We start from the raw sequence: 15,793 nt of genomic DNA, 5'->3' as shown, positions 1-15,793 counted from the left end.
AGGAAATTAAGAGGCAAATACATTTTAATTAAACAGACCACCTCCTTGGGAGGTATTGTATTACACTTGTTTTAGCGAGTTTGCTCCTCACCGACAAATCAGATATTTATTGTTGGAATGTTGTTTACATCCCGTACCCTGTGGCTTGTTAGAATAGAGCCAGTAAAACCACAAACAGCATTCTTGAAAATTGTATTTGTCAAGTATTTAAGATAAAGCATGAGCACTTCTTGCTTGGTTGCTGCCTTTTTGTGTGTATGTCTTTCTCTCCCTCTCTCTATCTCTTTCTCTCGCTCTCTCTCTCATCAGACATGCTGACTGCGCACTCTGCTGGGCTAATCTCCCTGCTCATGCTCTGTGAAAGCAGATTAATTAACACTCATTTGTGACAAATATCTACAGCCAATTGTGACCGTCACAGTGCTTCTTCACGCTACTTAATCATCTCTGCCTGACACACACACATAATAAACAATGCTCTCTCGGGCTGGTTTGCTCTGTCTCATTCACGCATACAAAGTATGATGCTCTCTGTTTAAAGCGTCATTCAGATTGTTGAGGTAATTGAACTCTTTGGGATGCTGCAAGCGTTCAGTAAACGGTGATGTTTGGGAAATATTTATTCCTGGCAGATGGGCGGAGTTGTCCTTACGCAAATGCACAGACCAAACACACAGCAGAAAGCTGTTGATGGTGACATTAGACCTAACGCACAAACTGTCATAGCAGATGGCGCTTTGTTGGTGGCGACATTACATTTTGGAGATCATTTTCTCATTTCTGTGTGTCAACATAATTCGCCGTTGCCTAAATTTGGGGATGAAAATAATATATAAAACATGAATACGTTTGTTCGTGTGGAGTAATTGAATTTTGTTGTGAATAAGTAATTGTGACATGAAGCATGGAAGATTCACTTAAGAAAAAAGCAATGGCTACTTTTGCATGTAGCCCTGCAGTCACTGCTGGAGGCTTGAGTGCTTCCTACTTTGCATAGAAATAGGAGAGAACATACAGAAAGTTTTCACCTGTTTTGTGGTTAAATAGATAAACATAGTGTGCTGTGCAAAGATCTTCGGTTGTCTAAGCAAGGATTGCATGAATAATACTCATGATTTAATCTAATGTGTGTCTGTATGTAAAAATACCTCTTAAAATTGCATTGGGTTACAGTCTTGCCAAATTATGTAATTACTCATCCTTTTTTTGTCCCCCATCTCTCCCTCTTCCCGTCTCCTCTCCATTCCTCTGAATCAAATCCTATCACCAGGTTCAAAGAGTGAGTAATTATTCTTCTTCATGTTTTACAAGTGATTGCTCTTCCATTGCTTGAAGTGTGTGTGAGAAGTACAGTGTCCATTATTCATTGGTTATTTAAAGATGAGTGTGAATGTGTCAAGATGAAGAAAATACATGCTAGCTAATGCCACCCTTTTGAAATGTCTAGAGCATAATGACATGAAGCAACGCTTATTCATCTTGTAGGGTACAGAATGAATGTTTAATTTGGCAGAACAAGTTCTCTTCATGTGGAAAATCTGAATACATAAGGAAAATCAACCCAAAGTCAACAAGACTCATAGTTCTGTACAAATATCCTCTTACGCAACTCTAACATTACACTTGTCATTCTGTTGAAAACTTTCAGTTCTCAGCTGTTTTATGCATAAACTGCATGTGCATTAATGTTAGACCTACTAGTTAAGAAAAATATAATAACGGAGAATCTAACTCTAAAAACACGTAGTTGAAAACAAATAAAAGCTTACATCTACAAACCTTTCAGTTGTTAGGTATCATACTAGTCAATGTAATTTTCTATGACAATTACAGGTATCTTTTAACAACCTCAAAAGAGACTTTAAAATCTTACAGGACTGTATTGTCATGACCTAGGGTTAGCCATAAGACATTTAATTAATTAAAATAGTTAAAAATAAATAAATAAAAGGCTCATTGTATATTTGGGAATCTCTTTTTGGACCATAACGGTCAAAAAAAGCTTAATGCAGCTTTGCTTATAAGAGTAAATGCTGCATATACCTTGTCCCACTATACTAAGTTATACTTTTCCTATCCCCAACATCTCTTTAGATGGCATAGCATATTAGCATATATCCCCAGTCACATAACAGTGTCTTTAGTTTACCACCAGTTACTGCATGTGCCTCTTTTTTGTAAAAATGCCTTGTGAAAACACATGGTTAATTCATGTTCGAGACTTCATGCATAAGTGATATGTCTGGCTTTTACGCACTTTTTAACCACACTGTTCTGGAAAGGAGGAGTTTGTTCTTAACTACATTCAATGTGAAAGAAACACGGTCTGGTATTTTGGGTTGATTTTTCTTTGTATGTTTGTGTATGTGGACTAGAAACACATGTCTTGGTGACTGTAAATGTTAACACTTTGCACAGGCGACAGGCAGAGTGTGCCAAAACTGCCAGGATTCAGATGGCTTTACCGCCAGGAGGGAAGGCACCTCCAGCGGGTGCAACTACTGCTAACCTCTATGAAGAGCTGGGCGACAGCAGCATGTGAGTCAACCCTGACCCTTTATTATCTGTCTCCCATCCCACCTGTTCCGATGATAAGCAGGTACCATATTTTGCTCTGCAGGTTCCTTTCTTTGAATGTCAGATTTAAACTCAGAAATGCTTTCAGGTTGAATGCTATCCTTGATATTCTCCTGCTTTTTACACCAACTCCTCTCTTCTAAAATGACCACTGGCAGTTCTGCATGCTGACCTCAGACATCTACCTGCTGCTTTATACATTTTATTAGCTGCATCAATGGATCCCTCTGCTCTTTAGCTTCCTAACCATGATCCACTTTAGATTTCTGCAAACCACACTGTATGCAGCAGCACAGCTGGTGATTACACTTTAGCTTATATATGTTTTTCTAATTTGACTGTATATGCATTTTTGCAAGATCCTCTCTCAAGGTAAGAGTGTGTTTAATTTCATAAAATATCACATAGTTTAGTGGAAACAAATACAGAATCTGGCCCTGTGTTTAGTAATTGATTTTGTCTTAAATTACTTTGAACGTTAATTTGATTAATACCTACATTGAATGCTTCCTGAGCACGAAAGCAGGTAGCATGATCAGATTTCACCTATCATGTTAAATACTACCCTAAAATGTGTGTTGAAATGTTAATGCTCACGGATTAAATGAGGTTGAATTGAAACCGCTGCCCCGCTGGGTTTAATAATTTTGATTTACAGCATGTTAAAGTAGTACTGCTACTAACATCACAATTGCTGTTTAAAAAAGAAAATGGAAATTTAATGGCAAGCAGTAAAGAGCTTTTGCAATGTTTACAACAGATGTTGACCAACACTCAACAACAAGCAGAAGCTTTTTATTCTGTAGCAGGAGAAAAGCTCTCAGGGGGATTGTATTGTAGCCGAGCGTCGTTTATTTGGGGGTTATTTTCCAACCTGCACTCGGAACAAGAGGAGTTGGCCCTATAAACAACCCCATTAAAACACTTTTAAACTCCATGTGTGAAACACAAAGTTTTTTTTGCAGAAATGTATTTTGTGTGTGTGTGTATGTGGGGGGGGGGTGTCTTTGTGTTTGTGCCAGCAGTCCTGCATGCACGCAGCAAATAAATCAGCACAGTATTTACCCTCAAAAAGCAAAATATTGGCATACCTTCGAGCTTACTCGAAGTCCACACCGCTGACGTTTCTGCTTTAGTCGTCTTACCATCTGTCTGTTTCTATCTTCTCCATCATTTCTATTCCCCTGTCTCTCTGGATTCAGACTGCAGTAAGTAATCCCCAAACATATGACGTATGAGGTCTATGCATATGATCAGTATTATTTGTAAATATAGCACAAGAGCAGCATCCTCGTTAGCGTCTGCTGAGCGTATGCACATACTATATATAGGTATAACTCTGGTATGTACTTAACCTTTATTAAAATGGTAGGATTTTAACCTTGTACATAAATAGATTTTTAATTGGCAAAGCCTTTTTTGTTAACTGACCTTGGTGAAGTGGTAGCAGTTAGAAAGTACTTGGAAAGTGTTGTAGTGTAGTTAGTGAAACCCTTTTACTTCCACGTAGTCAGGAAAAGTGAAGCTCCCTTTGTTTAGAGGTACTACACTTTAGTAAACATCACTATAGCCATCTCCTCTTTGCCTTCCCATTAGACTATCGACTCCTTTTGTATCCTGTCCTTACCAGTGACTGATTGCACTAATGCATCCAAATATGGGATGATGTTGGTTATTTGTATTATATTGTATCTTTGGACCAAAGCCCAGCATATCTGCAGACATCATCAATTTTACTATTTCAATATTTAATCGCATCACATTTTAATTCTTAGCTTCTTTAGTGTAAGCTTAGAACGTTTTTAAAAAGTCATCTTTTTCATTTTATTTGCCTCAAAATACCAACTGTTGGTTCATGCTATGCAGACATTCAAAGCACAGTTGAAGACTGAACCATATATTAAGTTATTGAAATAAAAAAAAATTGTTTTGTTGAATTTACTCATACAAATCAGTCACAATACTTAGTCATAATCAGTTAAGATGCAGGAACAAATGATAGCGCTGTTGCTTTTGCCTAGTCCTTTTTTCTTTGCTTCGCTCGCTCTTCAACCATCAATCTTCACCTGTTTCAAGTCTTTTTTCTTCTTCACATCCACCTTTTACTGGGGCAGGGCTAAAAAGTCTGTCATTGAGGAGGCCGACCACCAGAGGATTCTTAGCACCTTTGCCTGTCGCGCCATTGCAGCCCGCGGCAACGGAGCATTGCATGTCAACTTGCCCAAGTCCGAGAGCAACGTGACCTTCCTCTCTGACTGCAACCCACTCACCACTCACAACCCTGTCTACGATGACAACAGTCCCCTCTGCAGTCCTGATGTCTTTCCACGAGGGGAGAGTCCGTCTGAAAAGCGGTTCTCTTTCTCTCCTTCCCTCTCAGCAGGGTCAGGGTGCGTCTGGTCAACGCCTGCTCGCATTCATGGAGAGCTGCACGGTTACGAGGTGCCAAGGAGACAAGTTCTTATGGACCCGCATGATTGGGAACTGCAGATACTCCAAGCAGCCATGAGAGGCACGGGAAGGCCAGATAGTTCTGACACGCTTCGCCTGAGTGGCAGCACAGAGACTAAGTTGTCGGTCCGTGAGCAGGCCAGGCAGTTTGAGCAACAGGCCCTCCAGGAACGAACCCTCAAGCAAAACAGAGACTCCCAAGGCTCCCTATCTTCCATCCTTGTCAGGGATAGAGACAGCGATGACATGCTGGAGCTGACCTCAGAAACCCTGCTCTCCATCATGAATTACCCCTACAGCACCACATCTGTGGGCAGGGATTTGCCCCCCAGCATGATCATTACTCAGGGAGATGAATCATGGCCCCTGGCTAGCCAGAGACCAACTCCACCCGTTCTCAGGAAGTTAAGCTCCAGCATCTCCAGCTACACGTCAGTTCAGCCTTGTCAGATCATGGTGGAGATCATACCAGACCCACCAGAAAATCCACCTCCTCCTCCTCCACAGCGGCCACATCCACCTTCCCCACCCACATCTCCTCCCTCTAGTCCACCTTCTTCTCCACCTTCACCCCCCTACCTTCATAAACCACAATATACCCCTCAGTCCTCTCCTCCTCTTGTAAATAAGCAGATTGCTCCCCCACCTCCACCGCCTCTTCCTCCCCCTCCCTCACCTGCTAGCAATCAGCCGCGCCCAGTCGTCCAGTTCGTTCCAACCTCTTTGCCGCCTGTGTCCTCGCTTCGCCCTGTTTCAGAACGGAAACAACCCCCTCCTCCTGACCCATCACAAACTGACCTCGGGAGGAAGAAGGAGCTCAAAGGGATCCTTAAAAACATCCAGAATCTAGCCGACATAGAGAGGTCTGTTGCCAACCTGTACAGCCAAGTAGACAAAAACTGCAAGGTGCCCAAGTTTAACAAGAAACCACAAGTGACTGAGGAATCAGACGGTGCTAACAAACTGCAAAGCTCTGATCCCTGTGAAGAGCAGAGCACGCCAAATCCAACCAACTCCAGCTCTGCAGTCCAAAACAACTCAACAAGTGTGAACTGTGCTGAAAATGAAACGAGTCAACTGAACATGTCAGCAGAGGTTCAGCAGACAAGCCAATTGAATTCGAACAGCACAAACACTTCTGAGCTCAGTGACTTTTCCTCTCAGTCCACAATGTTCTGACTTGTCCTCTTTGTCTCCATACTCTCATTATCTCCCTTTATACATCTCCATGCCTGTTTTTCTGTTGTTTCTAAAAACTTTTTTTATTTTTTTGCACAACTGGTAGTGTTTTATATAAGCCTTAGCTTTAGTCAAAGAATTTTGACTGTGTGGGTTTTCCAGAGACACAGTGCTTTTTTACTTAATACTTTGTGTGGAAATCAAATTTTAGTGTCACCTTCCAAGAAATGTACTCAGCTCTGCCACATTGACTGTACAATATGCTTACAGGCTTGCGTTAGAACATAAAAGAGGCTTGCATATACAGAGTCAGTTCGGCTCAGTTCATTGGTATCTTTTAATTATCTGAACTGCTATGAGATCTATGACAGTGTTAAATATACCCCAGAGTTAACAGATTAGTCTGTTCATGTTACCAAGTGTGTTATTTCAGTTCATAATGTTAACATTAACATTTCACAACCAAAGCCATTCAATTATACCACAATGTATAAATCCCTCAACCCTGGGGTCTGTTTCCTCAACCATTTGCTGGCTGCATAATGCTGATTTTGAATTTTGGTCTTTAACTTCTTCACAAAGATAAGGGCATGACAATTCGGGATGCTGTTGCTTCATGCAGAATCCAAATTAGGAAAAAGAGAAAAAATTATAATGTTTGAGGGTTTTTTTCAAATGAGGGAAAATTGTTAAGGATTTCCCCAAAAGGTGAAATAAGCTTCAGAGTATTCAGGAAGGATGATCACATCTTTGATGATGAAACATGTTCAGAAAGTTGTTGCGGTGACTTAAGCTCACGTAAAATATTACATTATTTTCATTTGTATTTGACAGGAACTATATACAGTTGTGAATGAATGTGAGATGTAGATGATACAGTGAAAAGAGAAATAATTGTCATACCCAGCCCCAGAGCAAGGAAACAGTGGACAATATACACAAAAAAAATTGAAAACATTTCATGAAATTAAACGTATTGGACATTATACTAAGGCAGGCTAGAGGAAATCCTATTATTTAAACACAATACAGTTGAATGCAGATACAGGGCCTGGCACTTCTAAGTGAAAACATCTTCTTATGTTAGTTGAAGCGTCAGCTATAAAAATACATCGACTGGGTTCCCCAGAAGGCTCATGTTGAATGAAGAGAGCAGACCTCTGGGGGATCTGTCTATTCACATGTCTGCAGAGATCCTCCCAGCATAATAAAGTAGTCACTGTGATGTTCGGCTGCACACTGGAAAAGGCTAATTAGAGAACCAATCAATCGTTAACCAGGGCCGCTGCCTGTGGGACTGTCAACTACAGTTACCATCTCCTTTCCCTTTCCATCCGTCTGACCTTCTGCATGTCCCATTTGTCTGTTTCTCTCTCCCACTCCCTCTCTCCCTGTAGTTAGTTAGCTGGAATACTTTCCAATCCTTGGCCTCTTCTTGTTAATCTTTCCTCGTGGTTCTCAGGAGATTCTATTACCTTCTTTACACTCATTGCAATGCGGCCTCCGTCCCCTCTCTCTTCCTTTTTTTTCTGCGCTCAGGTTTTTCACTTCCACTCCTCTCTGTCTTTCTCCCACATACCCTTCATGTGTTTGTTTCACCTTCCATGCCCTAAGGCAAAATGGTCTTAGCATACCTCCCTTCCAGAGCAATGTAATGTTTGATTCATCACTCGTTCCCCAGATGGGCAGATCGAAGGCCTGCTAATTCTGTATTCCATGTTCACTACATGGGGTAATCTCTTTTGTAAAAAGGCTAGCAGCTCACATGCTGTTTTTTTCAACCCATGTAAGCCTTAATGGATGGTATTGTTTATATTCCATTTTTACATCTAGTTTTATCAAACTCTTTTGTGTCCCGACCAGTGGTGGAGTATTCAGAGCCTGTACAAATACAAATACCGTGCTGTAAAAATATTCTGTTACAAGTAAAAGCTTTGAAAATGTTACTTAAGTAAGAGTATGTGAGTATAATCAGGAAAATGTACTTAAAGTTTGAAAAGTAAAATTACTCAATGCATAAAAATGTCCCCTGTGACTATTCTATATTATATCATTGGAGTATTATTACTCATGCATTAATGTAAAAGCAGGATTTTACTGTTTTAGTTGGTTGAATTTTGAACTATTTTGTATAGGTCTGTAATGACTATTTTCATGATAAATTAATGTGCTGATTATTTTCTCCATTAATTGATTGATTGTTTGGTTTGTAAAAATTCTGAATTGTGAGAAATGCCGTCACAATTGCCCAAAGTGACACCTTTGGTGACACAAGCCGCATGTCGTCACATTTGAGAAGCTGGAATCATGAAATGTTTTTACATTTTTGCCTGTAAAATGACTTAAATGATTATCAAAATAGTTGCCAATTAATTTTCGGTCAATTGATTAACCTAGTAATTCTTTCAGCTGTACTTGTACATTGTTTTGTGTGCAAAACTCTTCATTTGTAAAGGAACTAGTAACTAAAGCTGTCGGATAAATGTGGAGTAACAAGTACAATATTTCCTCTGATATGTAGTGGAATAGAAGTAGTGGTAAGGAAAACAGAACTCAAATGTTATACCAATTTTAATAATTAAAATAATTTTCTTTTTTCTATAGCACGAGGGTTAGTAAATTTAACAATAAAACTATGCTTTGAGTAGCAATAAACAGGTGATGCTGACTCAACTAACCAGATATCAGCATAGTAAGTTCAAGAAAATACAAACCGAAGACCATATGGTAAAAAAAATTAAGCTATGATTAATATCCATGTACACACAAAATGCTGATCAGAGAGGTCCTATTGATGATATCAATACCACTATCTTGTGTCTTTGGTAAATATGAGGCTAGCAGATTACCCCAGTTTCAATCCTTTATGCTAAGCTAAACTAATCGGCTGCTGACTGTAGACTATATTTACAGAACACACGCATCAGAGTGGTATCAATCTCCTCATCTAATTCTTGGCAAGAATAAGCATATTTTACAAAAAATGCTGAACTGTTAACTGATTTCAGCTACAATGGGTTGGGTAACTTTGTATGTGTAGCAGCAGAATAATAAGACCTGTTGTTATTATTTTCTATACAGAAATATGCAACGAAAAAAATGTAAAGCTAGCTATTTGTGAAGCCAAGATCACCTTACTGTTATAGATATAATACGCTGGGCTCTTCAGTATTCAACTCTTGCTGTAATTCTGATCTCACGTCTTTTTCTACAACATTACATTATCACCCATCTTCCCCCAAGTCCCCTCATGTGCAGATTTCCTATGGCTACTGTCCACTGGGCCATTTTTCTTGATGTTGCATGAAACAGCAGTAGCCAGCAGCCAAGCCAACAGGCCATCCATCAGATCCCAGTCCCATCATCCACTGCCTGGGAGGTGTGGCCATATGGCTCTGCCCTGTCCCCTGGTCCCTGCCCATAATAACAGATTACAGCTCTCCAGAGGAAGCTCACATCATTGCTTGGCCATATATCTGAGTGTGAAAGTCGTCATTATTTATGGGCCCAGACAGGTTACAGTTGTACGCTTGTGAACCTGGAGGTTTCAGCCGGGCTGCTCCATTACTCGCCCTTTCTCACTGACTTGTACAGAATGCACTGCAGATGCACTGTTGTCCTCAGGAGCAGCTCTGAGTTGGTTTTTTATGTGTTTGTTAGAGTGAAATTCCTAAGATTCACTTACTTCAATTTAGCTGAAAAACATTGCTGCCTGTTGAAAGAAAATGGCACATTATGACGTGATAACCAAAGACAATTTTATTAACTTTCTTTGAGTCAGTAATTCCTCCCTGAATCACAATGTCCTTTTCATATCTGCAAGGAGATGCTCTAGATATGTCTGTATAAACACTGACTTTTTTCAAATTCCAATCTTTCCAGCCTCTTTGATATTTGCATTTTATTGTATCTATTTTTTCTCCCTGTTTGGATGAGATAACGGTGGGGGGAAAACAGCCCACACCAGCATGATAACATTGTGGCCTTAGGCACCCTTTTTAGAACAATATCTGCAACTCTATAATTGAACACATGAAAATGCACAGTAAGTAAAGCTGCAATTTCCTCACTGGTCAGCAGAATGTACACACGCTGGTCCTGTAGACTTAACATTTCATTTATCTCAAAGCACTTGAAATGTTTCTGTCAATCCATATTCATTATTTGTCTTATTTCCTCCTTTCTGCGGCATACAGCAGGCAAGGGTACGGCAGACAGGTAAGCATTCCTGTTGTGATTTGTTTTTATCTTACTGTTGTGCCGAGACATTTTGTCACTCTCAAGGCAGCTTGAGGCAGCTTATATCCTATTATTCTTATCTACAACTCACTTGATAGAAAACACTGAATGAGATTAAGATGAGATCCCTGTGATAGGACCTCTGACACTGACATTACAGTTTAGGTTTGATTCAAAAGTCTGTTATATTCTCCAATGTTCCTGTCAAATAGTAGATAAGCATTTGGATGAGTTTTTCTCCTCTGTTGGAAGAAAACATAATCAGGAACCAAACAAAGTGGCTCTGTTTGACAGTGTTTGACATTAGACAATTTTTTGTCACCTTCAAATAATCTGAACTGTCAGCATATGACATGTGTTTTATTTTTTTGTTGCAATTTCTTACTTCTCCATTGCTTGGTTAACGTCTTCCCTCTTTTTCCTTGCTTTGTTTCCATCATTATTCTATCAGTTTTCTCCCTGCTACTCCATGGTGTATAGCATAGATTTAGCAATAAACTTCAGACATGTCTGCGTTTTCTGTCTTTAAATCTGAAATGTGTAGAACTCTTCCTTATGTTCGTCCTTATGCTCTCCTGACCATCCCTTCCTTCCATTACCTTATCCTTCTTCTGCACTAATCTTTGGCAGCAACAGCAACTGCTGAGGCCATCTCTTCTGAGACCTGAGGTAGAAACTCTCCTGCTTTTCTTCACAGTTCACAGGGATTGTAGTCATTCTGCTGTATACTCACCCTGTATGCTGCTGCTGCTCTTCTTCTGTCTTTCTTCGAGAAATGCTGAGTAATTTCTCTCTCTGCCTCTCTGAAATGCAGGAACTCTCCATGGAGTCAGGTATCGACCCAGGCCAGGACTACTACACACAGGACTACTATAATTATGACCAAGGGTGAGCATGCAGCCAACTGATCATCTCATCTCTCATCAGTCTTACTCTAATTCATGGAACGGATCTCCATTGGTTCATTTAAAGTTTTAAAATTACATCGTTTTATTTATCGTGACCTTGCCTTCCAACTTCCAGTGCTTGGGTCTTTGGGGGGAGGAGAGCATTTAAAAGTTCAGAATAAAACAATGAGCATAACTTCCACTGCCCCTTCAGTAGTACATACCATCAAAGCGTTTACCCTCCCATCAAATTAGATCAATTATGCTGCTTTGAGTCGGGCACCTGAGAGTGTGAAAGTGTTTTCCCATGGTTTAATGGATAGAGGGTGTTTTGGCTTGCCTGTTACATTGCCCATATGGTCTAAAGAGGAAAAACATGGAACTAAAAGCTGTAACAGCTGCTGAGAAATTGTTATTCATTAAATGCTCCCCGTCTACGGCAGGTGACTTGCACCACTCTGGGGAATTACTCTGCAAGTTTATCAAACCAGGGAGAAGCTTTTGCTGGCTTAAATCTCTGAATGGAAATCTGACAAATATTAAAAACTGTCCATATTGAAATTAAGTGTTGTAATTGCCTCTGCAGTTACTTGCCAACCTACCTGTCATCTTTACTAATTCTAATTACCTCAACTGTTGCTCACTGTGTCTGAATCACACTGGCTGAATCACAGCTGCATTTATGTTTTAATGGTATGTCAAGTTCATTGTAGAAGCCTCTGCGTCCTATGAGTGTACCATCACAATGACCAGATGCCTTTGATCTGTTTTTATTTGCTTTGAGGGGCACACTAGCAGCGGTCAAGCTTTTAATCCAGCAATCACCAGACCTCAAAGCCGCCCTCACATGTTCAGAAGGTGGCGATGACACAAATTGCCATCAGCCTCATTCCTTTAGGTTCCTCTCTAATTCAGTATTTCAAAGTAAGAAGAATAATTCACATGTTCAATATTTTCTTCAGGTCATGATCTGTACATTTGGCCATCAACATTGAATTATCAAAACAATTGAGACATGATTAAATTACTTCTGCATTGTCTTTCATTTTAGTAACAATTGGCAATAAATACAAATGTGGATTTTGCTCTCTTTAGTAGGGAGTGTGGTTGGATAGATGATTTAGCACTCCCTTGATGAAAGCTGTGTAGCCAAACATGCTCTGGAATAAAAAACAGCACATTGGAGAAGAGATATGCAACCTGATGTTAATTAAGTGTTTTAATGGGCTTTTAGGCATTACTTGTTACTCCACAGGTTCCCATCTCAACATGTTTTTGCATACTTGTAATTTATTAGACCCCTTTGATGAACATTGGCAAATATGTGCTCCATTATTTTCAGAAAAGCTCTTTTTTTTCTCTCCATTATATTCTGGGAAGAGCAGCAAATATCCACAGCAATTGCTGCCTGATCAAATGTATTGCCAAATCTACAAAAAAAGAAAGTAATGTATGGGGCCAGCCTGATATAATAGTAGAAGAAAATAAAACTAAGAAGAATTACAAACAGAAGAAAGTTAGGCCTTTTATGATTCTGGCAATGTCATTAATTCCTGGATATATTTTACACATTGTACTGTACTCGCTATGTTAAATGATAACAGGTGCCTAACATGATACAGAGGGTATGATTTTGAATACATTGTAGCTTTATATCATACAACATCTAGATGAATACATTTCATCTAGATGTTTAAAACTAATAATCATTAATTCATTGTTGCTGATACCGTCTGGTTTGAAACTATAAGCAAATGGACAAGGTAGTCCACTAAACACCTATTTCTAATCTGAATCTATTTTTCAGGTATGACCTTCCTCAGTACGGTAGTCGGAGGAGGCTAATTACTCCCATGTATGATGAATATGGAGAGGTGATAATGGAGGATGACGGGTATTACTACAGTCCTCATGGCCCTGAGGTATTATCTTTCCTAGATGTGAATTTCATATGCACGTGATAATGTCAAGATTGTCAATTATTACCTTAATAGGTTGTGTGTCCAATGTATTATTGAAACAGTATCAACCCTATGTAACATCCAACATCTTAATTATCACAAAAGGTTGCTAAATTAAATATGACTGTCTTAGGGCCGAGGCAGGGGACGCGGCAGCATGAGGGGTAGAGGTCCACCCAAGAGGGTTGCATTTAGGGACATGCCGCCAGAGGATGAAATCGAACAAGCTGAGCCAGCAGAGGAGCCTTCTAAGGCTGCCAAGAAACTGAAGTCTGTCATGAAACTCAGCAAACTCCTGGCGGCTAGCAAAGGAGGAGAACAGCCATCTGATGCTGGTCCTTCTGGCCCATCTCCATGGAAGAGAGCCAAGATGTTCAAGATGTTTGGTGCCGGGACGAAGGACAAGGATTATGCCAAACTGATGTCAGCCCGTCGTATTGACAGCCAGGAGAGTCTGACTGACGGACCAGCACTTATGGGACCAATTGACAGCAAGTCTGATACCCGCAGCCGGCTTGGCAAAGTTTTGAAGAAAATCAACTTAGGCAAAAAGTTGCAGCTGCGGAGGAAGTCACAGAGTAGTGTGAGTCGTGGCTCGGCCACAGGCAGCGAGAGAGACGAAGAGGCCTCACAAGTAACCAGTGAGGATGACAAGAAGTCTAAAGTGTCTATTAGTGTAACAGAAAGTGAGCCAGAAGCAGGAGCAAGTGGAAGCAGTAAGGAGAAAGGCTCTGATGACGAATCCTCTGAGAAAAGCAGTGTTGACAGAGATCATCTGAAAGTAGATTTAGATCGGGATGATGCCAACGAAAGCACTGTGGATTCGGAGGAAGAGCCTGATGAAGAGCCAGGGGATTCTGATGAAGAAAGCAAGTCCAAATCTGAAGGAGAAGAAACGGAGAAAGAATCTGTGAGTGAGAAAGAATCTGGGACTGAAAGAGAATCAGAGTCAGAGAAGGAGTCATTGTCAGAGAAGTCGTCAGCTACAGAAAAAGAGTCAGAAACAGAGAAAGAGTCTGAGTCCGAGAAAGAGTCAGAATCCGAGAAAGAAACAGAATCAGGAACAGGCACAGCAACAGAGAAGGAAACAAGCACAGAAAAGGGTTCAGGAACAGAGAGAGACTCCGATGAAGAGTCTGAGGAGGCAGAGGCATCAGGGAGCACCAGAGAAAGTGGGTCTTCTGCCCGCTCTTCCATGAGATCATCAGCTACTGAGGCCAGCAAGGGGAGTAGCGCTTCAGGCGTGAGTGGCAGTGGCAGTGGAAGTGGCAGTGGAAGTGACAGTGGAAGTGGCAGTGGGAGTGGGAGTGGGAGTGGGAGTGGGAGTGGTACCAGAAGAAGTGAAAGTGCAAGTGCAAGTGAGAGTGAGAGTGGCAGTAAGAGTGCTAGCAGTCCTGCATCTTTGTCTGGGTCAAGTGTAAGGTCGTCACAGAGAACTAGATCATCAGGAAGCGCAGTAACCTCAGAGAAATCAACTGAAGAACTCAGTGAGGCCGAGTCAGGGACAGGGACAGCCAGCGAGGCAGAGTCAGGGTCAGGAAGTGAAGGCTCTTCGTCTCGCGGGTCCAGCCAGAGAAAAATGTCTGGGTCAGAGTCTGGCGAAGGGTCTGCATCCCGCAGTCAGATGACAGACCAGAGTTCCCTGGGCAGTGAGGAGAGTTCAGCTAGTTCCCGGTCCACAAGTGACAGCCGGCATTCCCAAAAGTCCATCCTGAGCCGCAGATCTGAGGACACAATCACAGAGGAGAGTGAAGAAGAGGATGAGGAAGAATCTGAGACTGCTGATGAGAGCAAAGAGTCAGCCAGCGAGCTGAGTGATGAAGCATCGTCCAGGAGGTCCAGTGTGGCGTCTGGAGACCCTGGGCCTTCTGCCCCCTACACTGGTCCCCCATACAGCTCAGAGATCAGAAGCATCGGTGACACCTCTGTAGAAACATATGGAGGACTGTCCCCTATCACTGAGGTGGACGAGGACGCCATCTCCTCTGACAAGTCTTCAGCCAGTGGCTCTGGGTCAGAGACCAACAGTGCGTCAAAGGACTCTGGAGAAACAGAAGCGACATCAGATGCTGATTCAGAGTCAGATGGAAACTCAACTGCCTTGTAGAGAGATATATTGTCCACTGTGAAGTAAGAGTGAATGAAATCAATTACCCTTGCATGGGAGTGAAGAAATATTGCTTTCCACTACAGAGTGTTTCACATGTCCACTTTTTCCTCATTTCTCTTTAGCAAGGAAAAACTATGGTGGTTTCCTGTTACAAAATACCAGAGTTTTTCTCTCTTTCTTATATCTTTGACTTATTCTTCTCTTTGGTGTTTTCTAGTGTGTTTTTATGCCTTTACTTTTTGTATAACCTTATGCTCATTATGAGATAACATTATGAGATTTTGCATGTTGCAGTACTGTCTGTTTTGACTGAATGCTTTCCTGTGATTTTAAAATGATTACTTTCTGGGAATATACACTATTTCTCTTTTCCATAGAAAACCGAGATT

At 41.0% G+C, this 15,793-nt stretch overlaps 1 protein-coding gene across 1 annotated transcript in view; it reads left to right on the top strand.

The window, feature by feature from the left end:
- LOC139294580 (protocadherin-15-like) overlaps window positions 1–15,401 on the top strand; it is a 134,432-nt gene extending 119,031 nt beyond the window's left edge. Inside the window, exons 32-38 of the mRNA XM_070916497.1 lie at window positions 1,271–1,279; window positions 2,419–2,538; window positions 10,404–10,425; window positions 11,077–11,115; window positions 11,261–11,334; window positions 13,141–13,255; window positions 13,428–15,401. Coding sequence (XP_070772598.1) covers window positions 1,271–1,279; window positions 2,419–2,538; window positions 10,404–10,425; window positions 11,077–11,115; window positions 11,261–11,334; window positions 13,141–13,255; window positions 13,428–15,401 — 2,353 coding nt within the window. The remainder of the gene's footprint in view (window positions 1–1,270; window positions 1,280–2,418; window positions 2,539–10,403; window positions 10,426–11,076; window positions 11,116–11,260; window positions 11,335–13,140; window positions 13,256–13,427) is intronic.
- The last annotated feature ends 392 nt before the right edge of the window (window positions 15,402–15,793 follow it).

The sequence above is a fragment of the Enoplosus armatus genome, chromosome 12 (assembly GCF_043641665.1).
Source record: "Enoplosus armatus isolate fEnoArm2 chromosome 12, fEnoArm2.hap1, whole genome shotgun sequence".
Classification (NCBI taxonomy): domain Eukaryota; kingdom Metazoa; phylum Chordata; class Actinopteri; order Centrarchiformes; family Enoplosidae; genus Enoplosus; species Enoplosus armatus.
The sequence above is the reverse complement of the archived record's forward strand: the minus strand, read 5'-3'. Positions and strand labels throughout refer to the sequence as shown.